This window comes from Oncorhynchus nerka, linkage group LG22 (assembly GCF_034236695.1).
Source record: "Oncorhynchus nerka isolate Pitt River linkage group LG22, Oner_Uvic_2.0, whole genome shotgun sequence".
Lineage (NCBI taxonomy): Eukaryota > Metazoa > Chordata > Actinopteri > Salmoniformes > Salmonidae > Oncorhynchus > Oncorhynchus nerka.
Window position 1 is genome coordinate 42,532,588 of NC_088417.1, and position 26,835 is coordinate 42,559,422.

Genomic DNA, 26,835 nt, shown 5'->3' on the forward strand with positions numbered 1-26,835 from the left:
TTTTATGTTTTATAGTTAAACATTTTATGATATTCACTGAGGATGGTCCTCTCCTTCCTCCTCCGAGGAGCCTCCACTAATAAGTACACATTAATTACAAGTAAGTACTGCTCAAGATACACAATATTTAGCTACATTAAATGAAGTGTAACATCTAGTAATCTAATTTTATTTATGCAGATATGCCATGGTGTACTTGTGGGTTTATCCTCTCACTTGGATGGCAAGGAGATTCAGGTTGTCATAATGGGTAACACACACATTAGATTTTTTTATTTATAATCTGGGATGACCCCCATATGGTAGACCCCAGTCCCCCATATGGTAGACCCCAGTCAGTGAGGTTGACCTATACTGAGTGCACAATTCGAAACACCTGCTCTTTCCATGACATAGACTGACCAGGTGAAAGCTACAGTATGGTCCCTTATTGGTGTCACTTGTTAAATCCACTTCAAATCTGTGTAGATGAAGGGGAGGGGACAGGTTAAAGAAGGATTTCTAAGCCATTCTGTGATATGGAATAGTTTTGGTAGAAAATCCCTAATCTTCTCTAATACACTGAAATTCTTGTATTTTGACCAAAGGTTTTCCCTCTGAAGATTCTCTGTGGCTCCAGAGATCACAGGCAATGGATCATCTTGTCCCCTTGTGAGAGACTCTCGGATTGACCTCCTCGCCATTTCACAATGCCCATAATTTACCAATCCTTTAACGTGGCAACTCAACCCATTAGCACCCATTTCAAGTCCTTTCGGTGCCCTTGACATAAGTAGAGCGTAGGCTTCATTTTATTTTACCTTTCCCCTGGACTTTGTAAGACTTCCTAAATGCTCTCTGCCTTTAAGAAGCCACAGTGACTGAACACGGCAATCACAGAGATGAAATGGAAGACTCTCAAAAGGGTAGCATCAGAAGACTGGACACGTGAGATGGGCACTTTGACTTTGAAGCTCCAAGGCTGCACATTTTTCAGACAAGAACAGTTCCCTTCAGAGTCATTTCTATCCCCTTTTGACTCCGTCTCTAGCTCTAGTTTTCCTCAGTCTGTCTGAAATGGTAGGGGTGTCAGGGGCCAGCCTGTCAGGGCCCTGGTTGGTGCTCTCACAGGGCAAGAACTTCAATGCTAAATGGAGAGAAATGGGGATACCTGTCAATCTGAATTCATATTTTCACAGGTCTCCTCTTCCTCAGTCAGCATCCAAACCTTAAGAGAAACTCAACTAGTCTTGCATAGAAAATACAATGAAGCCCCCTATCCAGTTATCGATTTTCCTTAGCCACAGTACCACAAAAATCAATAATTAGAACGCAATGCTCAATACAGGAAATAGATATTGGAGAAAATACACTGTGCTGTACATTTGTATTGTACTTGAGAAAAGAGGAGCGCCAAAACAATATTGATTACGAAATATTTTATTTCTAAAAGTTTTGGTTCACTGAAGGTGCTCTATTTACATCAGCTGAAACTCAATTCTTTACATAAATCACAATTTTATTCCTCCGTGAAAAAACAAACATGAAAATCTTTAAAATGAAGACGATGATAACAATGGAATATATACTCAGTTTATTAGGTACACCATCCCATTCCCAAAATGGATCGCGCCTATAGACAGTGAGTCATGTGGCAGTGGCTTGATACAGTGCATTCGGAAAGTATTCAGACCTCTTCCCCTTTTCCACATTTTGTTATGTTACAGCCTTATTGTAAAACGGATTAAATAAAAAATGTTCCTCACACTATACCCCATAATGACAAAGCGAAAACAGGTTTAGATTTTTTTTGCAAATGTATTAAAAATAAAAACACCTTATTTACATAAGTATTCAGACCCTTTGCTGTGAGACTTGAAATTGAGCTCAGGTGCATCCTGTTTCCATTGATTATCTTTCAGATGTTTCTACAACTTAATTGGTGTAAATTAAATTGATTGAGGCACAGATCTGGGGAAAGGTACCCAAAAATTTCTGGAGCATTGAAGGTCCCCAAGAACATAGAGGAACCACCAAGACTCTTCCTAGAGCTGTCCACTAGGCCAAACTGCACAATCGGGGGAGAAGGGTTTTGGTCAGGTAGGTGACCAAACCCGATGGTCACTCTGACAGAGCTCCAGAATTCCTCTGTGGAGATGGGAGAACCTTCCAGAAGGACAACCATCTCTGCAGCACTCCACCAATCAGGCCTTTATGGTCGAGTGGCCAGACAGAAGCCACTCCTCAGTATGACAGCCCGCTTGGAGTTTGCCAAAAGGCACCTAAAGGACTCGCAGACCATGAAAAACAAGATTCTCTGGTCTAAAGAAACCAAGATTGAACTCTTTGGCCTGAATGCCAAGCGTCATTTCTGGAGGAAACATGGTTGTTGCAGCATCATGCTGTGGGCATGTTTTTCAGAGGCAAGGACTGGTAGACTAGTCAGAATCGAGGGAAAGATGAACGGAGTAAAGTACAGAGAGATCCTTGATGAAGTCCTGCTCTGGAGCAGGTTCTCAGACTGGGGCGAAGGTTCACCTTCCGACAGGACAACGACCCTAAGCACACAGCCAAGACAAAGCAGGAGTGGCTTCGGGACAAGTCCTTGAGTGGCCCAGCCAGAGCCTAGACTTGAACCCGATCGAACATCTCGGGAGAGACCTGAAAAATGCTTTGCAGCGAATCATTGTTCTTCCTCTGTCAACAATGGTTACCTGCAAGGAAACACGTGTCGTCATCATTGCTTTGCACAAAAATGGCTTCAAGGATATTGCTGCCAGTAAGATTTCACCTAAATCAACCATTTATCGGATCATCAAGAACTTCAAGGAGAGCGGTTCAATTGTTGTGAAGAAGGCTTCAGGGCGCCCAAGAAAGTCCAGCAAGTGCCAGGACCGTCTCCTAAAGTTGATTCAGCTGTGGGATTGAGGCACAACCAGTACAGAGCTTGCTCAGGAATGGCAGCAGGCAGGTGTGAGTGCATCTGCACGCACAGTGAGGCAAAGACTTTTGGAGGATGGCCTGGTGTCAAGAAGGGTAGCAAACAAGTCACTTCTCTGATATAGACTGATATTCTGCAAAAGGTACAGGGATTGGACTGCTGAGGACTCTCTGATGAATCCCCTTTCCAATTGTTTGGGGCATCCGGAAAAAAGCTTGTACGGAGAAGACAAGGTGAGCGCTTACCACCAGTCCTGTGTCATGCCAAGAGTAAAGCATCCTAAGACCATTGGGGTTGCTTCTCAGCCAAGGGAGTGGGCTCACTCACAATTTTGCCAAAGAACACAGCCATGAATAAAGAATGTTACCAACACATCCTCCGAGAGCAACTTCTCCCAACCATCCAGGAACAGTTTGGTGACGAACAATGCCTTTTCCAGCATGATGGACAACCTGGCCATAAGGCAAAAGTGATAACTAAGTGGCTCGGGGAACAAAACATTTAAATTTTGGGTCCATGGCCAGGAAACTCCCCAGACCTTAATCCCAGTGAGAACTTGTGGTCAATCCTCAAGAGGTGGGTGGACAAACAAAAATCCATAAATTCTGACAAACTCCAAGCATTGATTATGCAAGAATGGGCTGCCATCAGTCTCAGAAGTTAATTGACAGCATGCGGGGGTAGATTGCAGAGGTCTTGAAAAAGAAGGGTCAACACCGCAAATGACTCTTTGCGTCAACTTCATGTAATTGTCAATACAAGCCTTTGACACTTATGAAATGCTTGTAATTATACTTCAGTATCCATAGTAACATCTGACAAAAATATCTAAAGACACTGAAGCAGCAAACTTTGTGGAAATTCATTGTTGTGTCATTCTCAATATTTTGGGCCACGACTGTATATAAAGCAGGCAGACAGGCACCGAGGCATTCAGTTACTGTTCGGTTGAACGTTAGAATGGGCAAAAAGACTAAGCTTTAGAATGGGCAAAAAGACTAAGCGTATGTCATATGATCGTCGGTGCCAGGAACGCCGGATCCAGTATCTCAGAAACAGCTGCCTCCTGGGCTTTTCACACACAACAGTGTGTAGGGTGTCCCGAGAATGGTGCGAAAACAGCTCACTGGTGAGGGGCCGAAGGAGAATGGCAATAATCGTGCAAGCTAACAGGCTGGCCACAAGCAGACAAATAATGGCAGTGTGGTGTGCAGAAGGGCATCTCGGAGCGCAGATCTCGTCGATTCCTGTCACGGTTGGGCTATTGCGGCAGACGAGCACACCGGGTTCCACTCCTATCAGCTAAAAAGAAGAAGAGGCTCCAGTGGGCACGCGATCACCAACACTGGACAATTGAGAAGTGGAAAAATAGGGCCTCCCAAGTGGGACAGTGGTCTAAGGTACTGCATCGTAGTGTTAGCTATGCCACTAGAGATTATGGGTTCGAGTCCAGGTTCTGTCACAGCTGGCCGCAACCAGGAGACCCATGGGGCGGTGCACAATTGGCCCAGCGTGGTCCGGGTTAGCGATGAGACAAGACTAACTACCAATTGAATACCATGAAATTAGGGCGAAAAAGGGGTTAAAAAATAAATAAAAAGAGGTGGAAAAAAATTGCCTGGTCTGTCGAATCATGAAGCGTCATGCTGATGGCAGAGTCAGGACTTGGCATACGCAGCAGGACCCATCCTGCCTGGTGTCAACGGTACAGGCTGGTGGCGGTGGTGTGATGCCATTGCGTTAGCAAGGACCAACATCCCTGTGGAACGTTTCAGACTTGTAGATTCCACGCCCCAAATAATCCAGGCTGTTCTGGAGGCAAAGGGGGATCCGATCCGGTACTACATGCGTGTACCTAATAAACTGTGTGAACACAACATAGGAGAGCAATGAGGGAGAGTGGTGGCTTCCACAAGCTGGCATTTTTATGTGTTTTACACACAAGGCTCATGCACGAGACTGAAAGCCTATAGGCAGGACCATGTCAGAGAGAGAAAAAGTGAGAAATAAAGAAAAGTTGTGAAATCATTGGAGTCAATCGAGGCTGTTCTGTAAAATAACACAATGACTGTGCTTGAAATGGAACATTCCTATTTTTCTGAGGAGAGTCCATTCCTTAAGCACAGGCCTGGGACCTGTGAAATTGGGCTTGTGCTGCCATTACATATGGGACATAATTGCTGCTACGCACACAGAGCATTTACATTACACAGGCCTGCGCTACACACATCTAGGGCACAATGAAAGAATGCACATTCAAAAGCATGCATCGTAGCAGAATGAGCAATGTTAGTAATCATAAAAAAGAAACTGCAGAAGATGTGCCATTATGTATCATCTTCTTGATGCGACTAGTACACGACCCAAATTTCTAGACTGATGAACACTGATTCTTCCAACAACGCAATAGACATATTTACAGTAATTATATTCTGTCAATGTCTGTCATTTCATTGCCAGTTAAAACATTTTTTTAATGTCAATTTTCAATGACCTATTTACAATAAAACTAGATACCAGGTTATAGTACCTATCAATCAAAATAAGGGGAGGGAAAAATATACATCCATAACATTCTTAATGAGGAGTCTGGTCTTGTCTTTTTGGCTGCCATACTGCAGTATTTGACCTGACATCGCTGCTCTGGGTGGTGGTGGTATAGTAGCCTGGTCCCAGATCTGTTTTGCCAACGGTTGTTGTTGTCATGCAATTGACATCAGAATGACCATAGTTGGCGAGACAGCACAAATGGATCTGGAACCAGGCTAGTGGTGTAGTGTGAGCTGGTCTGAGGTCAGATTTTCTCCTGGATGAAGGGGTGCTGCAGGGCCTGGTTGATACTGATGCGTTTGGCCGGGTCCAGCATCAGAGTGCCGTCGATCAGGTCTTTGAGGATCAGGACCTTCTTCCTCTGCTCCTCGGGCAGCCGCTGGCCCCCTACCATGTCACACAACAGGTCCTTGGTGGGGTTGATGGTGCTCATCACTGTCACCTTCTCCTGTGGACGGGACGGGGTGGATGGAGGGAGGTGGAGGGGTGGAATGGAGGTAGGTGGAGGGGGTGGAAGCAGAAGTGAGATTTGTTTTGTAAGATAGTGAAACCATTCAAAAACCATTAAGCATCTGAATGAGCCTTCATGATTAGCCCTGGCAAACCGAGCAAGTTATTTATGCTTGAGCCACAGATTGAAGATCGATAGAATCAGGGAACCGATTTGCCCTCTTTCTTAGATTGTTTCCTGAAAACGTAGCAGGTGAAAAGTAAAACATATACAAACCCTTTCAGTCACTTTATCTACTTCAATGTAGAGGAAGTTGAGGTTCTGATCAAAGTGCTGGTCTTTGAACAGGCCTTTCCGGATCATCTGAGAAGAAAGGAAGAAACATTACATCATCTGTACCTTACAACACAGTGTACAATGCCCCAGGTTATGACTTCCTCTCAAAATCTAAATTTGAGAAAAATGTTGAGGCTAGGAAACCAGCCAGGTCCAGTAATGTGGACAGTTTACCTTGTTGGGCATCTTGCCCTTGAGGTCCATGGCAAGTTTGATCATGTGGTTGTTGGAGGAGCCGGGGAACAGGATCTTGCCTGTGTAGAGTTCGTATAGGGTGCAGCCCACCGACCACATGTCTATGCTGTAGTCGTACGGCTTCCCAATGACTGTGATAGAGAGAGACATCATAATGAATGTGATCCAAGTATGTGAGACCATCATTCAGCGATGAAAACTGGTGAGGGCCCAAAAAGGTGAGAAAAAAAATCTGCAAGGAAACACTCAAAAGAAATCTGTGTAAACTGCAATTTTCAGAGTGGGGTTAATCACAATACCAACATTTCACTAACGATGTGATACTAGGTTAAGTATGACGATACTAAGTGGAAGGGATGCACTATATATCGGTGAACATATCGGAATCGGACGATATTAGCTAAAAACGGCAACTTCGGTATCGGCCCGATTAACGCCGATGTTAAAAACCAATGTCAAAGCTACCGTGCAAACCTATATAACGTAGGTACGTGACGTAATGACGACACGTAAAATGTTGCGCTACACGTGCAACACAGCATTTCTAACCTAGCCCACAATGTCTGTTGTGTGGATCGAGCAGTCAACAAATCGAGCAGCCATTTGAAAGTGTAAGACATTTTCAGCGATACAACTCAAAAGGTGAAAGCCATTAAAGCCAAAATAATGGAATTCATTGCACTTGACAATCAACCGTTCTCTCTCGTGGGTGATGTTGGCTTTCGCAGACTGGCCGAGCACCGGTACACACTAACGTTACCAAGTGCGCTATTTTCAGATGTTGCCCTACTGGAGTTACACAGTAATAGCGTCACTGCTATTAGCTTCACGACATACATACTATGGAACGCCGTTTGGGTCTTTGCGTGTCAAAAAAAGATTCAGTAGCACTGTCAAAGCTGTATAAAAAAGTCTGCAAACAAACAAACACCGGCCACAATTGATGTGTTTACAATACCGTGTTGGTAATAAAGCAGCATTTGTTCGACCGCAACTTCTGGGGTAGCTAGCTTTAGCTTGGTACCTAGATAGCACCAATACAACCAGCCTGAAAACAATGACCAGTAGAAACTGTCTAGAAACGCTATCTCTCTCAGAATGACCTTCTTGATCCAAATCAGTCTGGTTTCAAGACTAATCATTCAACTGAGACTGCTCTTCTCTGTATCACGGAGGCCCTCCGCACTGCTAAAGCTAACTCTCTCTCCTCTGTTCTCATCCTTCTAGACCTATCGGCTGCCTTCGATACTGTGAACCATCAGATCCTCCTCTCCACCCTCTCCGAGTTGGGCATCTCCGGCGCGGCCCACGCTTGGATTGCGTCCTACCTGACAGGTCGCTCCTACCAGGTGGCGTGGTCTCCTCACCACGCGCTCTCACCACTGGCGTCCCCCAGGGCTCTGTTCTAGGCCCTCTCCTATTCTCGCTATACACCAAGTCACTTGGCTCTGTCATAACCTCACATGGTCTCTCCTATCATTGCTATGCAGACGACACACAATTAATCTTCTCCTTTCCCCCTTCTGATGACCAGGTGGCGAATCGCATCTCTGCATGTCTGGCAGACATATCAGTGTGGATGACGGATCACCACCTCAAGCTGAACCTCGGCAAGACGGAGCTGCTCTTCCTCCCGGGGAAGGACTGCCCGTTCCATGATCTCGCCATCACGGTTGACAACTCCATTGTGTCCTCCTCCCAGAGCGCTAAGAACCTTGGCGTGATCCTGGACAACACCCTGTCGTTCTCAACTAACATCATGGCGGTGGCCCGTTCTTGTAGGTTCATGCTCTACAACATCCGCAGAGTACGACCCTGCCTCACACAGGAAGCAGCGCAGGTCCTAATCCAGGCACTTGTCATCTCCCGTCTGGATTACTGCAACTCGCTGTTGGCTGGGCTCCCTGCCTGTGCCATTAAACCCCTACAACTCATCCAGAACGCCGCAGCCCGTCTGGTGTTCAACCTTCCCAAGTTCTCTCACGTCACCCCGCTCCTCCGCTCTCTCCACTGGCTTCCAGTTGAAGCTCGCATCCGCTACAAGACCATGGTGCTTGCCTACTGAGCTGTGAGGGGAACGGCACCTCAGTACCTCCAGGCTCTGATCAGGCCCTACACCCAAACAAGGGCACTGCGTTCATCCACCTCTGGCCTGCTCGCCTCCCTACCACTGAGGAAGTACAGTTCCCGCGCAGCCCAGTCAAAACTGTTCGCTGCTCTGGCCCCCCAATGGTGGAACAAACTCCCTCACGACGCCAGGACAGCGGAGTCAATCACCACCTTCCGGAGACACCTGAAACCCCACCTCTTTCAGGAATACCTAGGATAGGATAAAGTAATCCTTCTCACCCCCCCCTTAAAAGATTTAGATGCACTATTGTAAAGTGGCTGTTCCACTGGATGTCTTAAGGTGAACGCACCAATTTGTAAGTCGCTCTGGATAAGAGCGTCTGCTAAATGACTTAAATGTAAATGTAAACTGTAAACATTTTTTCATTATTCTTAGCAATGATTCAGGAATCCTTGTGAGCAAGTATTAGCTGGGATGCCACTTGTTCCCCTTTGAAATTGAACTTCAGTTCATGAAAATAAATAGCTAGCCAGCTACTTAACCCTGTTGCCCAAAGCTAACTTTATAAGCAGCCAGCTAGCTTCACCTGGCTAGTGAGGTTTGACAGGACTGTGCTGTAAAGCTAGCCACAATAAGAATTAGGTTCAATAGTGGAATTTGCAGTTTGCCTTCAAAATAAAAGTATATAATTGACAGTGATGCAAATGAATACAAATATTTTGATGGCTAACTGCAAAGTCCACTATTGTGGCTAGCTTCACATAGATGGGTCCGACCACCATTAATCAAATAAGAACTGTCTTTTAAATTAGGGTTATTTTAGATGATGACACCTAGCTGTATAGTTAGGCAGCTAACTATAGCTACTGAAACAGATTATGTCGTGTTATTTGACACGTATCTTTTTTGACACGCAAAGACTCAAAAGGTATTCCATAGAAATCCTGGTTGAGAATCAAACGACAAAAATGAACAATGAAATAGCACAGCAAGTAAATGAAAGAAATAGGTTTTGATGATGTTTTACTGGTAATGGGGACATATGTAAATGCCAACAAAATAATGTTTTTGTTAGTGTGGTGTGTGTGTAACCATTATTTAACTAGGCAAGTCAGTTAAGAACAAATTCGTATTTACAATTACGTCCCGAACGACGCTGGGCCAATTGGGCGCTGCCATATGGGACTCCCAGTCATGGCCGGATGTGATACAGCCTGTATTCGAACCAGGGACTGTAGTGACGCCTCTTGCACTGAGATGCAGTGCCTTAGACCGCTGCGTCCATGTGTGTGTGTTAACTATTTAACTGTACTAGATTGCCTAAAAGGCCGCTAAAATTTGAAATATCGGTTATGGTAGCGTTTCTTTTGGCGAGGAAATTATCGGTATCTGCTAAAAATGTCATATTGGTGCATCACTACTAACTAGTATTGTGATACCACAGGGTTTTCCCTGCCACCCTGTTCCCGTGTTCTATATGTTCTGCACACAAACCTGTCCCTGATATTCACACCAATACAACAAATTTAATTTAACTTCACACTTTTTAGTGTATAATAGAAATCGGCTACTGCAGAAAATGGCTGATTTGCTCAGTAAGGAATGTAGAAAGGAGTATAAATGCATAATGATCTTAATTTTCATTGTGGCATTAAGGAAGAAACACACTAGGCCTATTTGAAACCAACTTTACACACACACACACACACACACACACACACACACACACATTCCGATAGGACATACTGTATATTATTTTTCGAATTTGTAGTTGACGTATAGGGATGCATTCTATTCTCAGTAATGAATTTTGATATGAGAAACATACATTATTTAGTGATCACACAGGGTCATGGCTGGTTATAGCAAGATTTGGTTGCCCCCCCATCATGTGTTGGGCTGGGGCACTAAGCGGCCGCTTATGACTGGAACGGGCCCTGCACAGGGAGAAGAAGTCAAGAAGATCTGCTCACGCCTATTTTATAGCTCAATGGGTGAAAAACCTTTTGTCAGACAGATCAACACAATTCACGTGGATGATTTATCTCATCTCTTCATTCAAAAACTCAATCATGGACACTTACTGACAGTATTTATATGTATATATTCTTATTCCATTCCTTTACATTACTTAGATTTGTGTGTATTAGGTAGTTGTGGAATTGTTAGATGACATGTTAGATATTGCTGCACTGTCGGAACTAGAAGCATTTCGCTGCACTCGCAATAACATCTGCTAATCATGTGTATGTGACCAATAAAATTTGATGGGACAGTTGTGGCTGCTTCGCGTGATATATTGTTGTCTCTACTCTCTTGTCCTTTGTGCTGTTGTCTCTGCCCAATAATGTTTGTAATATGTTTTGTGCTGCTACCATGTAGTGTTGTGGTGTCTCTTGTCGTGATGTGTGTTTTGTCATATATATGTTTATCCCAGCCCCCGTCCCAGCAGGCCTTTTGCCTTCTGGTAGGCCGTCATTATAAATAAGAATTTGTTCTTAACCTCTTCAACCTATGGGGGCGCTATGTCATTATTGGATAAAAAAACGTTGTCTCCTTATATGGCTGTGAATATGCTGTGAACGAGCTTATGCGCTCTGCCGTTCGTCCAAGATGTCTGCAGCATTGTGACGTATTTGTAGGCATATCATTGGAAGATTGGCCATAAGAGACTACATTTGCCAGGGGGCCGTCCAGTGTCCTTTGTCTAAATTGGTGCGTAATTCCCAGTGGCAATCATTTTACCATGCGATACAGAAGGAGACGCATACTTCCAGGAACGATACATCATTGAAGAGAAATGTGAAAAACACCTTGAGGATTGGTTCTAAACAACGTTTGCCATGTTTCAATCGATATTATGGAGTTAAGTTGGAAAAAAGTTCGGCGTTTGGATAACTGAATTTTCGGGGGTTTTTTGGTAGCCAAACGTGACGCACCAAACGGACCGATTTCTCCTGCACAAAAAATCTTTCATCTTTCAGGAAAAACTGAACATTTGCTATCTATCTGAGATGACAGTGTTGTTAACAAAAGGCTAAGCATGAGAGCTAGCATATTGATTTCAATTCATTTGCGATTTTCATGAATAGTTAACGTTGCGTTATGGTAATAGGCTTGAGGCTGTAGTCATGATACCGGATCCGGGTTGGCTCGACGCAAGAAGTTAACTGACTTGCCTAGTTAAATAATGGTTACACACACACCACACTAACAAAAATGTTATTTTGTTGGCATTTACCTATGTCTCCATTAGTTAAATAAAGGTTAAATAAAAAAATATATATTTTGAGATCAAAGCAGGTTTAAAGTGAAGAGTTTTACATCCCTGATTATTACAGAAAAATCTTCATAGTCAAACACAACTTACTGATTTCGGGAGCTCTGTAGAATCTGCTGACGAGGTACGGCGTGATGTCGTTGTCCGCCACGTGGGATGCCGAGCCAAAATCGCAGAGTTTCAGGATGGTCTTCGACTCATTCACCTTGTGGGGAGAGACAGAGAAACAGACACTATCAAACCAGGATCTTATTCATTAGGGAAGTGTAGCAAAACGCTTAAATAAAAATACATAAAAAAAAAAAAACTACAGAAAACGGAAAAAAATAGTGATTTTTATAGGACGAATCCAGGCAGTCCCTCCCTGTTTCAGTCCGCTTTCTTCCATTTGGTGCCTTATGAACACGACCCAGTCTCAGTGCAGTGGTTAACAGATGATATATATAAATGATATATATAAATGTAGGGGTGTGAACGTTTATAAGCAAAATTGGGATCCGTAACGGAATCCCTAACGGCTCTTTCTCTTCGCTAATGATGCGAGTCTGTTGTGTGTAGAATATCCTAACCTATTCTTTGATGACAGGCCCTGCTTTACTGAATTTGCGAGACATTGCATGCCAAGAAATTGCAAAAAACAGCATTCCATTGTGAGATACAGCATTTGATTGTCGATAGATAGGCCTAGTGCACGGTTCTGACTATGTCTGCCTGGTGGCCGACCTGCCTATACTGTGAAGCTCCCCTCTCTCTTCGTTCCTCGCTATGAAAACATGCGATTGTTTGTGTTCTTGGAAGTACAGCAATTAATAAGGCTCCTCCGTTTCAAAATGACTGAATCTTAGGAGTCGGTTCCTTGCAGAAGATGCATTTTTTTAGACTAAATGTCTTGTTAAGTTACGGTATTTAACCAACTTTGAAGTACATTTTTAGGAGAGAGTGGTCTGCGTGCAGACAGGTCAAGATTATTTGTAATTTTTTTATTTCACCTTTATTTAACCAGGTAGGCCAGTTGAGAACAAGTTCTCATTTACAACTGCGACCTGGCCAAGATAAAGCAAAGCAGTTCGACACATATAACAACACAGGGTTACACATGGAATAAAATAAACATACAGTCAATAAAACAGTAGAAAAAAAGTCTATATACAGTGTGTGCAAATGAGGTAGGATAAGGGAGGTAAAGGCAATAAATAGGCCATGGTGGCGAGGTAATTATAATATAGCAATTAAACACTGGAATGGTAGATATGCAGAAGATGAATGTGCAAGTAGAGATACTGGGGTGCAAATGAGCAGGATAAATAAATAAATACAGTATGGGGATGAGGCAGTTGGATGGGCTATGTACAGGTGCAGTAATCTGTGAGCTGGGTCTTGTAACTTTTGGTCGCCTATTGATGGACATTAGTCCCGCTTCAGAAGCAGCATTCCTTTTTCAGATAAGTAAAATGCCCGTTCAGTGGCGTTTCAAAACTATCTCCAGAGAAGGTTTCGCGTTGGCATTTAAAAAGCCGTAGTATACCCTTACAGACAAACAAACATACTGTAACCAAGGCGCTTTCATTGGTATATCTGACAGCGGAAGATATTACTTTATTGCCCGGTACCTAGCGGTCATACATGCGTAATAGGACCATTATTCTGCATTGTGAATTAATGTGGAATTTTATGATTGTTTTTTATTTTTTATTTACTGAAAACCGTTTAAAAAAAGTTAAGCAAAATGTTCCATATGTCACATTCCTAATATAATGATAGTATGGGCCTCGTACCAAGATGTTGTCGGGCTTGATGTCAGCGTGGAGGATGTTGCACCGTTTGAGGAGCTTGAGGGCCAGGAAGAGCTGCTGGGTGTAGGAGCGGACTGCCTTGATGTGGAGGCCCACATCCTTACCATACTTCTTCAACACCTCGCGCAAGTTCATACTGGGAAGAGAAAGACATGAGTTACAGCCAGTGAAGCCATGTGCTAGATGACAAACACGTTGCAGCGTGCCATTAAAGCCACTAAGGACATACGGTGTGTCTGAAAATGCACCCTAGTCCCTTTAAATTGCATTAATTTTGACCAGAAGTGCCCTATAATAGGTCACCATTTAATACATAGCCATAGTGTGGTGACAGTGCAGTAGTGGTAGTCTCCCAGCCAGTACCTGAGGGGCTCAAACACCAGACACAGGTGCTGCTTGTGGTAGAAGTGTCTGAAGAGGCGCAGGCAGTGGAACTTGTCATCTGGGTCGGCGTCGTTGAGCCTCTTGAGGAACTCCAGCTCCTTCAGGCCAGTCTTCTGCCTGGAGACCCAAAACAAAATCAGCAAGATAAGCATTGATTGTTTTTTATTTATTTGTATAAATAAATCAGATAAATTCACCTCGTTCAAGGAACGTAGATATAGATGGAATACTTATAATGAGAGTGCACATTCAAATGTATGGGTGGTAAAGGCAATATGCTCCCATAACAATAAATGAAATAGAGACCAGACAAACCCAAATGGCACCCTATTGCCATTATAGTGCACTACTTTTGAATAGAGAGGTATGGGCCCTGGTCAAGAGTGCTGGTCAAAAGTAGTAGACTATATAGGGAATGGGGTGCCATTTGAGTCCTGAGGCTTGCCTGCGTGAGGACCTACATGAGCTCGTTGTTGCGGATGATCTTGACAGCCACATCCTGTCCGGCGCGGGCCGTGTCCCTGCCCCTGATCACATTGCTAAACATTCCCTGGCCTGTGTAGCCATACACGTCGTAGCGCTTGTCCAGCGTCTCCCCGATGTTCACACCTAACATACAGGTGGCACACAGAGGGAAGAGATGAGGGGCATGTTTATAAAGTGTTGGACATTTTTCAATGATATATCCAGTTTCCAGGCCTAAAATAACACTATATTGAATGATCGTGAAATCAAAGGACCACACTGAATACTGTAAGACTACATGGACTGTTTCCAAACAGGGCTGATTTATAGAGAAAAGGAAGCTCAGCAGCCTTTAATTGATGAATTAGTGAATGACAGTAACATTTGTACAGTGTACAGTCAAGGGCACTTACGGTAGTAACCCTCTGCGTCAGTCCAGTTGTCCCGGAGGTTGGGGTTCTCTTTGAAGTCCTTCCCCCCCACACCTGCTGCTCTCATCCTGGCACTCTGTACAGAGATATATACGACCAATGGTTCAGCCACAACATGACCAAACATTCAACCACACTCACATAATGATCTACTGCAACAGACAGATCATTCAGAAGATAAGGACGGGCTTGCGTGTCTAGTCCAGAGTTGCACTCTAAAGATCAGAGATACAAACATGGAGGGGAATGAGGCTATTGTAAGACTTACATCAATGGCTGCTTCAAACATGTCGTCCGATTCTGTAAACATATCAGGGGCTGAGGGCTTTTTGAGTCCTAACGGAAAGAGGGAGGAGGAAACAAGATTTTGTTTTAAAATGTTACATTTGTGAGTTGTTAGTAGAAACATGCTCCGACTGGCACATGTTTTGGCCTAAAAATATGACCTGAAGGAATGCAACTGAATGACTATAGGGGACCGAAGACTAATTTACAACCCCTGCATTGGTCAATGTTAGTCGTATGTGTTAAGTCACTACTGCATTGTCAGCTTTCTCCCAAGCAGACAGATTCAATTTCAGATCAACTTTATTATCCCACTAGGGGGAAATTCATTTGGTCATGTGCTTAAAAAGACGGTACATGAAAACACAGAAACTACACAATAGAATCATTACGGCACTGTCAGCAATTTTCATGCTGCGGGCGGGAGCGGGCAAATACTTTTGTTGTCCGCCAGATTATTTGTAAACGGTCGTCTATCTGATTTGTATGCGTTATCCTACGGAATTGTATTAAAAGCACATATTTTTCCGCATTATTCAATTTCAGTAGCCTAACTCCCTAGTAACGCGCCTAGTATGTGTGGTCTCAGGGAAATAGAGTAGGCTGTTTATACGAGCGGAGAATCACGTGGCTGTTAACTTAAATATGATTACAATGTAGTTTACTGGTGTCCGCAAATAAATACTGATAATGGAAAGTGGAGGGCGCTCAACCAACATGAGTCGACGTGCAATACATTTTTTAAATCATCATTGAAAAGGCAAAGGCACAACGCACACATAGGTTAGGCTACTATGGTGAGTGAGTGTTGCGCCTTTTCATTTTCAATAAGTATTGACTACCCATTTATTTTGTCTCTGCCTGCAAATCGTCCTCCTAAAACGTAGGCTATATCCTATATGCAAAACATAGCAAGTGTGGCTGTCATCATTCCTGCTGCTTCCAGTTCAGTAGCCATACCTGCGAGACCAGGTGCGTGTGTGTGGTCTCAATTAAGTATAGTAGGCTATAGCCTATGCATGGTCATAGAAACACAGGTCAGTTATCTTTCCAGGGACATGTACTTCCTAAATATGATTTGGCTATAGTTCACTACATTGCCTGGAAATAAATATTGATCATCATATTTCTCAGTCTGAAAACATCCCACTCCTAAAAGTTTGGCTATAAAAATAGCTTGAAAGAAACTAAGTCTGCTCCCTTCAAACTACATCTATCATATGACTGTTATACCCCAGTAATGCAGAAAGCCTAATATAATGGGCCACGTGAGAATCTCAACCTATTTCTTAAGGTATTTTTGCACATTTGATATTGCCCATTGGACGGAAAATTGCTGGCAAGTGAGCTGTGTCACATAAGCCCTAAAATAACATTGCGCGACAGCGGTTGGGAACAGTTCTTTTTTATTTGTTGTATTTTTCTTATATTTTCCTTCATTTTCCACTAACTCGATGACCCCTTCCCTAATTGGACTAAACTAATGAACAACACTTAGGCTTCTACTTCCAGTTCATACATACTATATACATTTTACGGACACAAGCTATTATACAATAGTTATACGTTGTTTGTTTTTACACCTATCCTTCCGCTACCCTCAACCCCTCCCATCTATCTCTGAAGACCATCCAGTTTCTATTTGCCATATATTATATACACACAAAAAATATATAAAATACAGTTGAGTCGGAAGTTTACATATTGGAGTCATTAAAACTCGTTTTTCAACCACTCCACAAACTATAGTTTTGGCAAGTCGGTTAGGACATCTATATAGTGCATTCCAACAATTGTTTACAGACTGATTATTTCACTTATAATTCACTGTATCACAATTCCAGTGGGTCAGAGGTTTACATACACTAAGTTGACTGTGCCTTTAAACAGCTTGGAAAGTTCCAGAAAATAATGTCATGGCTTCAGAAGCTTCTGATAGGCTAATTGACATAATTTGAGTCAATTGGAGGTGTACCTGTGGATGTATTTCAAGGCCTACCTTCAAACTCAGTGCCTCTTTGCATGACATCATGGGAAAATCAAAAGAAATCTGCCAAGACCTCAGAAAAACAATTGTAGACCTCCACAAGTCTGGTTCATCCTTGGGAGCAATTTCCAAACACCTGAAGGTACGATGTTCATCTGTACAAATAATAGTATGCAAGTATAAACACACTGGGACCACGCAGCTGTCATACCACTTAGGAAGCGTTCTGTCTCCTAGAGATGAGCGTACTTTGGTGTGAAAAGTACAAATCAATCTCAGAAAAGCAGCAAAGGACCTTGTGAAGATGCTGCAGGAAACAGGTACTAAAGTATCTATATCCACAGTAAAACAAGTCCAATATCGACATAACCTGAAAGGCCGCTCAGCAAGAAAGAAGCCACTGCTCCAAAACTGCCATAAAAAAGCCAGACTACGGTTTGCAACTGCATGCACACAAAGGTCATACTTTTTGGAGAAATGTCCTCTGGTCTGATGAAACAAAAATAGAACTGTTTGGCCATAATGACCATCATTATGTTTGGAGGAAAGGGGGAGGCTTGCAAGCTGAAGAACACCATCCCAACCGTGAAGTACGGGGGTGGCAGCATCATGTCGAGGGGGGTGCTTTGCTGCAAGAGGGACTGGTTCACTCCATAAAATAGATGACATCATGAGGCAGGAAAAAGATGTGGATATATTGACGCAACATCTCAAGACATCAGTCAGGAAGTTAACGCTTGGTCGCAAATGGGTCTTCCAAATGGACAATGACCCCAAGCATACTTCCAAAGTTGTGTCAAAATGGCTTAAGGACAACAAAGTCAAGGTATTGGCCATCACAGTGGCCATCACAAATCCCTGACCTCAATCCTATAGAGAATTTGTAGGCAGAACTGGAAAAGCGTGTGTGAGCAAGGAGGCCTACAAACTTGACACAGTTACACCAGCTCTGTCAGGAGTAATGGGCCAAAATTCACCCAACTTATTGTGGGAGGCTTGTGGAAGGCTACCCGAAACGTTAGACCCAAGTTAAACAATTTAAAGGCAATGCTACCAAATACTACAATTCTGACCCACTGGGAATGTGATGAAAGAAATAAAAGCTGAAATAAATCATTCTCTCTACTATTATTCTGACATTTCACATTCTAAAAATTAAGTGGTGATCCTAACTGACCTCAGATAGGGAATTTTTACTAGGATTAAATGTAAGAAATTGTGAAAACTGAGTTTAAATGTATTTGGCTACGGTGTAAGTAAACTTCCGACTTCAACTGTATATGCATTTTATGGACACAGTATATTTTACATTAGTTACCTTGTTATTAGTCCCACCCTTCAGCTCCAGTCAACCCCTTCCATCTGTCTCTTAACACCATCCATATTGGATTTCTATTTGCCATATATTTTTCAACTGTTCTGTGATGTTTCACAAAAGTTCTGATCCTTTCTATTGTCATAGTTTCTACAGATTGTAAATTAAAGATAAAAATGTTTGCTAAAAGTATTAATATTGATCGATTGACTATGACTTTTCAGTTCACCCAGTAGCGTTTTCTGCAGAGTTAGCTCCAAGTAAATGTTGCAATTGTACAGCCATCCCTGGACATGCAACCAAAAACAAGCAACATATGGAGAGTACCAAAACATATCATATAATGATTCTGTCTCTTCACAGCAAAATCTGCAGAGCTGGGATGGTTGTATCAACCATATACTGTAGGAAATAGGGCGCATATATTTTCACCTTGCCTGACCCTTTACTTACCATCCTTCTCCTGTGTGATGAGGCCTTGCTTGGCCTTGATGTTCTCCTCAAACGTGTCCAGGTTCTCCAGCTCGTACTCCTTCACATCGGCCGCCACGCGCTCCAGGATGTCGTCTGGTGAGGGCGAGCGGCTCCGCGTGCTGCTCTGGGGGCTACTGGGATCCGACGCCATAGACGTCATGCTGTCCTCGTTGCCGCCACGGTATTTCTGCGCAGGGAGAAAGGTGTCAGGCATAGAGAGGTCACAACAATGGAGATCCAAACCAATATCTTATTTTTCCGGATGTGGGACCATTTCAGCGGTGTATCATGAAAAATCTAATCGTGAAAATTCCCATATCTGAGTAGAAAAAAATAGAGGATGTGTCTGTAAACAAACGAAACACTGGACTTGGGGATCCCTGAAACAGCTATGGACAGTCCAACAGCAGAGTGAGAGAGGAACTGACCTGGACGATAGCTAGACGCTGCTGGCGGCGCTGTTCTATGAGGGCCTCTTCATCCACCTCCTCACCGTCAAAATCCTCGAACCTGAGCACAAAATAAACCCACTTACAAGAACACACAATCACCCAGAGAATTACCATATTGCAGAGTATAGCATTTGTGTGTGTGTGTTCTCCCTCTACTCACACTTCCTCTTCGGAGGACTCCTTGTCGGCCTTCATGCCCTCAGAGAGGCTGCCCTTGAATTTGTCCTCGTCCCGGCCATGTCTCCTCCTCCTGTCCCGGTCCCGGGAGTTGGAGCGCCTGCCGTACTGTCTGAGACGGCCGTACCTGTCCCTCTCTGGTGACCTGCAGCGCACAGCAAAGGAAACGCTTTGTGTTGTTCTGAATGGTTTGTTAAACACTTAACAAACCCTTAGACAACCTTGGCTTACGAGCCTCCTACTCTGACATCACTAAAGCTTCATCAATAGAGCCAGACAGAATCTGAAAGGGAATCAGTCGGAAAGGAACTAGCTATACGAATCTAGTATCTTCAATAATAATGCAGTATTATTACTATAATTATTTACAGGCATCATCTCAATACATTTCTGAAGGATTGAGGAAGAACTCTTGCAGATTCCATTTTGCCCAGCTCATCCACACACACAAAGTTTCAGCTTGTCTCGTCTAACCTGCGTCTCAGTGGAGATCTACTCCGTCTCCGGAAGGGCGAGGGAGACCTTCTTCTGAAGGGAGAGCGGCTCATCCTGCGACCTTGGGGAGCACCTCTGGGGCTGGTCTCCCGTGACCTCGCTCTACCCCCTGGTCCAGCTTCTGGCCGTATTCGCTTCCTGTAGGAGAGAGAAAGCTTAAAAGATCAGTGGTGGATAGTAGCACATTCTTAATGCCCAATCCTAAAACACAAAAGTAATAGTTGCCCTTGCCATGTACAGACCTCTACTGCTGTTCAGTACGGGACAAGAAACAGGCACTGCATAAACATTTCATAATAATATAGGCTTAAATAAATGATGGCTCATTAAAAAAAATAAAAACATTGGGACTCAAAGTTGGAGAAATAGGGGGTGGACTGCAGGTTATTCCATAGTAACGGACCTTAGTGGTGAGGAGCCCTGTCTGTCAGCATCCCTCCTCCTGGCGTCTATGGAGCGACTGCTGCCTCTCCTGGCTGGGGACCTGGCTGCTCTGGAAGGAGAGCCCTGTTTGGACGTAGAGGCTGAAGCTGATGCCCGTTGGGAGTCTCTGGTGGAGCGTGGGGAGGTGCTGCGTCTCCTCTGGGGGCTGCTGAGCTCCCTTCCTCCTCGCCTTTGGGGAGAGCGATTCTCTTTCCCTGACGAGGTGTCCTTAAACGGGGACTTGGTCGGCCTCTTGTCCGGCTCTTTCTCCGCATCCGATCGTCCTGGACGCTCCCGTGATCTGGACTTACGGCTGCCGTGCACCGCGTTTGGTCTGTCATCGTTCTGGGGCGAAGAGCGTTTATCCAAGCGGCCGCCCCTCTGCTCTGATCTCCTGCTAGAGGGGGAAGGAGACTTCTTGCTTCTCTCTTTGGACCTGCTCCGGGAGCGTTTCCTCTCTTTTGATTTGCTGCGGCCACGGTCTTTGGCGGCAGTGTTTTTGGTGCCTTTGGTCGTTTTGTCTGACTTGGACTCCTTGCCAGTCTTGTCCCTAGACTTGCTCCGACTGTGGCGCTTGGAGCTGGACTTGCCTGCTTCTGTGGTGTCCCGTCTGGATTTACCACTCCTACCCCTGGGGGAGGGGGGCTTTGCCATGCTGCCCCTCTGGTGCTGCTCCCCATTCCGGACCCCCCCATCTCCATCTCCCTCCTCGGAGCCAGAGTTATAACCCTGTAGGATGAGGCCCATGCCTGACTGCACCTTGCCTCCCTCCATCATCTGGCTGTCTAGCTCTGCTTTGATCATGGCCCTCTGTTTCTCCAACTCCTCCAATAAAGCCTTGTCATCAGATACAGGGGATATGTCCGTTTTTCTGTGGCTGGAGGAGCTGTTGATGCCAGGGGCGGATGGAGAGGAGCCATCTTTACGTTTGTGTTTCTTGTGTTTGTGTCGATGTTTGCGCTTGCGGTCCTTGTCCTCTTCGGAGGCGTGTTTGTGTTTTTTGTGCTTGCTGCGGTGTTTGTGCTTCTTTTTCTTGTGTTTGCTGCCACTGCTGTAATGTTTGGACCTCTCTGCTGTCTTTTCTCCATTCATTTCAGCTGCCCCCTCTCCAACCTCTTTATCGTCCTCTTCATCTTCAGAATTTTCAACACTCTCCTCCTCGCTCCCACTCTTCTCATTGCTCTCCAAATCTTCTTTCCTGTGGAGATAAAAAGAGATTGTTCAAATATATAATTTAAACCAATAACTTTTTTGTAACATGGTTAGCGACAACATTCATCGACCAAAACATTACTATCCTGCTTCCTGACTTTACCGCCATAACTAACGTTACTTAGCCTACTGCTAGCTGGGTGATTCTCATGAAACCAGTTTTAAACATATCTGTAGAAAATTTAGTTACAAAACTATGATGCATATGCAAAAATCCACTATCATTCTGAAGACTAAGATGTCAACTTTTTTGCCAAAGTGTCTTATTTTAAATAAATTAATATGCACATTTTTAACCCAAAATTCTCATTACTGAAATGCTTTCGGATTAAATTCACAGAACATTTTTATAAAATGTTACTTTCGAAAAACCTAACTCACTTGAATAAAACACTAAATATGTTGCCGAATTTTGTCCATAAATCATAAAAATGGTATACTCTTTGAAGTTTACATTAAACTATAATATTTATTACGTAAAAACACTGACTGTGGACATGTCTCATTACCGCACCCCTCTTGTTGGTGGATAATTTTTGTAGCAGGTTAAAGCTTATCTCCTGCAATTCTACACATTTTGTCATGGGGTGCAGATTTTTTTTGTCTGTTTTAAAGGCAATTTCCTACAATTCTACATGTCTTGTGTGTTCATGTGATATTTGAGTAACTCAATTACAACAAAATGGGCTAGTTGATCTGTACATTTATGAAATGTTATAAATAGGTCTGTAATGACTGACATGACAAGAGGAAAACTGATGATGCACTACCCAATTTAAAACTTGCACATTACAACTTTCAGGAGTAAGTTGAAATTTTGTTCAAGGTCATGAACAGTAAAAATCACGTTTTTCATGAAATTGGATGATATTTGGATGAAACCAAAATAAAGTGCAATAGGGCGGCGCACAATTGGTCCAGCGTCGTCCGGGTTAGGGGAGGGTTTGGTCGGGGTAGGCCATCATTGAAAATAAGAATTTGTTCTTAACTGACCTGCCTAGTTAAATAAAGGATTTTTTTTTTTAAACAAGTATAATTACCAAAGTATGAAAAATCACTGTTGCTTCTACATTGATGAAGTTTGATCATAAAGTTACTGGTCCTCTTCCCCATGTCAAACACTTGGATTCAGGAGGCAGGATTATTAAGGGGATAGGGTGACATCACCCCAACTCTCATTTTAATACATCAATGGTAACATGATATTCTCTTACCGAATTTAAATAAGTACAGCCTTGTAACCAACATCGGAGAAGGCGTGTTTGCGGAGGGGCGTGGTTTATATAGCTAGATACTGTAGCTACTCTACTGGTGCCAACATTTGACTGTAGGGTGTCAGCAAATATAATGAATCATGAATGAATAATGAATATGACAAATCTAAGGTGCCACCAACCTCCTGTGTTATATGTCTCCCCTTTCATCTGTGTCTGGTGTTAGACAGTTACTGGCTAGCTAGGTCTTCAGCCAGCATGGAATAAAAAGGGGGTGACGGGTAGTTCAAAACTCTGACAGTTGTCATGTCAACACATCTGTCAGTGCTGCTGTGAACCGCATCACAAGAGACATGCCATTAATATAAGCTCCCCGCCCTCTCAGTCTGTCTTTTCAAACTTCCTGGTAGTTAGCCATGAGCAAAGAGCAACCCAAACACTTAAAGTAGGATATCCACCATTTTCACATCTGTACTTGTTTTCACACTCGCCTATAGTGGCAAGAAAAAGTATGTGAACTCTGGAATTATCTGGAATTCTGCATAAATTGGTCTTAAAATTTGATCTGATCATCTAAGTCACAACAACAGACAAACACAGTCTGCTTAAACTAATAACACAAATTATTGTATTTTTCTTGTCTATATTGAATACATAATTTAAACATTTACAGTGTAGGTTGGAAAACGTATGTGAACCCCTAGGCTAATGACTTCTCCAAAAGCAAATTGGAGTCAGGAGTCAGCTAACCTGGAGTACAATCATTGAGACGAGATTGGAGATGTTGGTTAGAACTGACCTGCCCTATAAAAAACACTCACAATTTGAGTTTGCTTTTCACAAGAAGCACTGCCTGATGTGAACCATACCTCGACCAAAAGAGTTCTCAGAAGACCCAAGATTAAGAATTGTTGACTTGCATAAAGCTGGAAAGGGTTACAAAAGTATCTCTAAATGCCTTGAGTCAGTCCACGGTAATACAAATAGAGAAAGTTCAGCACTGTTGCTACTCTGTCCAACGCTCTAACCACTAGGCTTCATTCTTCATTCTTCATTAATGGGGTTAAGAAGAATCTTAAGAGTGTCAGCTAAAGACTTAAATAACTTTTTATTTTACCTTTATTTAACTAGGCAAGTCAGTTAAGAACAAATTCTTATTTTCAATGAGTTAACTGCCTTTTCAGAGGCAGAACGACACATTTGTACCTTGTCAGCTCGGGATATGAACTTGCAACCTTTCGGTTACTAGTCCAACGCTCTAACCACTAGGCTACCCTGCCGCCCCATGGCATTTCTGGAACATGCTAACATCTCTGTTGACGAGTCTACGATACGTAAAACACTAAACAAGAATGGTGTTCATGGGAGGATAGCACAGAAGAAGTCACTGCTGTCCCAAAAAAACATTGCTGCACGTCTGAAGTTTGCAAAAGAGCATCTGGATGTTCCACAGCGCTACTGGGAAAATATTCTGTGGACAGATTAAACTACAGTTGAGTTGTTTGGAAAGAACACACAACACTATGTGTGGAGAAAAAAAGGCACAGCACACCAACATCAAAACCTCATCCCAACTGTAAAGTATGGTGAAGGGAGCATCATGGTTTGGAGCTGCTTTGCTGCCTCAGGGCCTGGACAGCATGCTATCATCAACACAAAAATGAATTCCCAAGTTTATCAAGACAATTTGCAGGAGAATGTAAGGCTGTCTGCCAACTGAAGCTCAAAAGAAGTTTGGTGATGCAACAGGAAGAAGAAAATACACCTTCTGGAGTGGCCCAGTCAGAGTCCTGACAGATGCTGTGGCATGACCTCAAGAGAGCGGTTCACACCAGACATCCCAAGAACATTGCTGAACTGAAACAGTTTTGTAAAGAGGAATGGTCCAAAATTCCTCCTGACCATTGTGCAGGTCTGATCCGCAACTACAGAAAATGTTTGGTTGAGGTTATTACTGCCAAGTAGGGTCAACCAGTTATAAAAACCAAGGGTTCACATACTTTTCCCACCCTGCACTGTGAATGTTAACATGGTTTGTTCAATAAAGACATGAGAACGTATAATTGTTTGTGTGTAGTTTAAGCAGACTGTGTTTGTCTATTGTCGTGACTTAATGAAGACCAGATCCAATTTTATGACCAATTTATGCAGAAGTCTAGGTTCACATACTTTTTCTTGCCACTGTATACTGTTGTTTAAAGGTAGACTCAGCAAAATGACATTGCCACGAGCAGCACCGCAGATATTGAGATGAGCGAGACGCAAGACTTAGCTCTAAAACAGTGATACACAGTATCTGTGCATGGGTTCGCTTCACGCTGTTCACAGCATGGTAGTCAGGGCACCAGAACAGAGGAGAAGTTGGGGTTTGTGATTCAACGCTCTTAGTTGTGGCGGAAATTGACCCCCTAATGCTGTTTACTTTCTGCAGCTACGTCATATCGCTGAGTCTACCTTTAATATCCCCAAGACAGTTTTTGGTCCATATCTCATGTATTTAGATACTTTATAGGCATATTGTGTTATGCCGTTTGCCCCTAGCATCCCATTCAATCCAGAAATACATCTAAAATGCCTTACAACCACAAATGTCCAAATACAGCAATACTACCTGTAAAGACCTTAAAAATAAAACTTACTTTTGAAAATATATGCATGTGATTACAGTACTTGTACTGTAATTAAGGGGTATTTTAGTAAATTGCATTAGTGATTTTAGTATTATGCAAATCATTTGGGATGAACAAATTACTAAATCTCAGAGAGATCAGTAGAGTTTTTCAATGGCAAACTACACTCATTACCGAAACATGCAGTCTCCAAAACCTGCTCATCATTACCATAATGCACCATTTGTTTTTGAAATATTAGGAAAAATAAAACTTTGGCTTAATCTAATAGTTTTACTTTTGTTCTTTATCCAAATATGTGTACATAAAAATAAACATGTATACACAAGTGATGACAAAATATTAAAACCGCTATGTTATGGTAATGAGAAATTACAAAATACATAAAAATAATTTTATTTTTTATTTTCAGTGCTATGTTTAACTCAGGCCTTTTCATTACGGGAAAATAAAAATATTAACGTAAAAAAAATATATAAAATATGGATTTGTTAAACTTTTTTGGAATGAAAACTGTTAGTGTAACGTTACAGTATGGAGCATTTTTGTATTGGTAGTTGTGGAAATTTAGGTAAAATGCATAACTGTAAAAACAAAACAAAAAAACATAAGAATAATCATGAAATAGATAACTACATATCCTAATCTCAGTGATCCAATATAACATTTCGTGAAATGTTTTTAATTGTTTGGTCAAATGTCAAGTTTTGTGAGAATTACCCAGCTAACGTGTTAGCTTGCTCGCAAACACTGGCTAGCTTGCTACCTTAACTTCTTACTGATGCAATTGTTAGCTAGATAGCTAGCGAGAAAAATAGCTAGAATATAAAGTCACATGTTATGGCACTAGGGTTTGAATGGTTTATGGTATAGTTTATCTGTGGTTTATGTATAGAAAACATGTAAACATGTCAGCAAACACGTTCGACCAGTCGGTGCTAGCTAAGTCGAGATGGCAGGCTAGCTCTATATAGTTAGCAAGCTAGCTAGCCTAGTACTGTTTTAAAGCTGAAGAAAACAGATACAACGACCACGACGTTGACTTGCCAAAATCACTGAGCCGAATAAACGTACAACAAATAAATTGCATGACTGTGTAATCTTCTAAAATGTCTTACACGTGTTCGTTCCCATTATTATTCATTCTTGTAGACTCGATTTCCAGCTCTACGTCGGCCATTTTCCTCAGCCGGGGAAGGCGGGGGTCCTTCCTTCAAAGTATTGTACACTGTACACACAACTGCAATAAATTGTACATCTGCCCTCTACAGCACCGGCGGCGTACTGTGTTGACT

At 42.9% G+C, this 26,835-nt stretch overlaps 1 protein-coding gene across 1 annotated transcript; it reads right to left on the reverse strand.

The window, feature by feature from the left end:
* Window positions 1-1,558: 1,558 nt before the first annotated feature.
* Window positions 1,559-26,745, reverse strand: LOC115105202 (serine/threonine-protein kinase PRP4 homolog). The gene is made up of 15 exons (XM_029626934.2): window positions 26,659-26,745; window positions 20,465-21,682; window positions 20,041-20,199; window positions 19,550-19,711; window positions 19,366-19,447; window positions 18,917-19,124; window positions 15,145-15,212; window positions 14,859-14,952; window positions 14,442-14,589; window positions 13,960-14,097; window positions 13,579-13,732; window positions 11,894-12,008; window positions 6,432-6,583; window positions 6,198-6,284; window positions 1,559-5,918 (listed from the first exon to the last, which is right to left on the reverse strand). The coding sequence occupies exons 1-15, from the start codon at window positions 26,718-26,720 to the stop codon at window positions 5,715-5,717; spliced, it is 3,051 nt and encodes a 1,016-aa protein (XP_029482794.1). The 5' UTR covers window positions 26,721-26,745; the 3' UTR covers window positions 1,559-5,714.
* Between the last annotated feature and the right edge of the window lie 90 nt (window positions 26,746-26,835).

What these genes read in the sequence shown, in the direction of transcription:
- LOC115105202 (XM_029626934.2), bottom strand. Translation starts at nt 26,720, where the DNA reads ATGGCCGACGTAGAGCTGGAAATCGAGTCTACAAGAATGAATAATAAT. An exon ending in AATAATGGGAACGAACACGT is followed by an intron (nt 21,683 to 26,658) that starts GTAAGACATTTT and finishes TTATCTCCACAG; the next exon opens with GAAAGAAGATTTGGAGAGCA. An exon ending in TCAAGCCCGACAACATCTTG is followed by an intron (nt 12,009 to 13,578) that starts GTACGAGGCCCA and finishes TCTCCCCACAAG; the next exon opens with GTGAATGAGTCGAAGACCAT.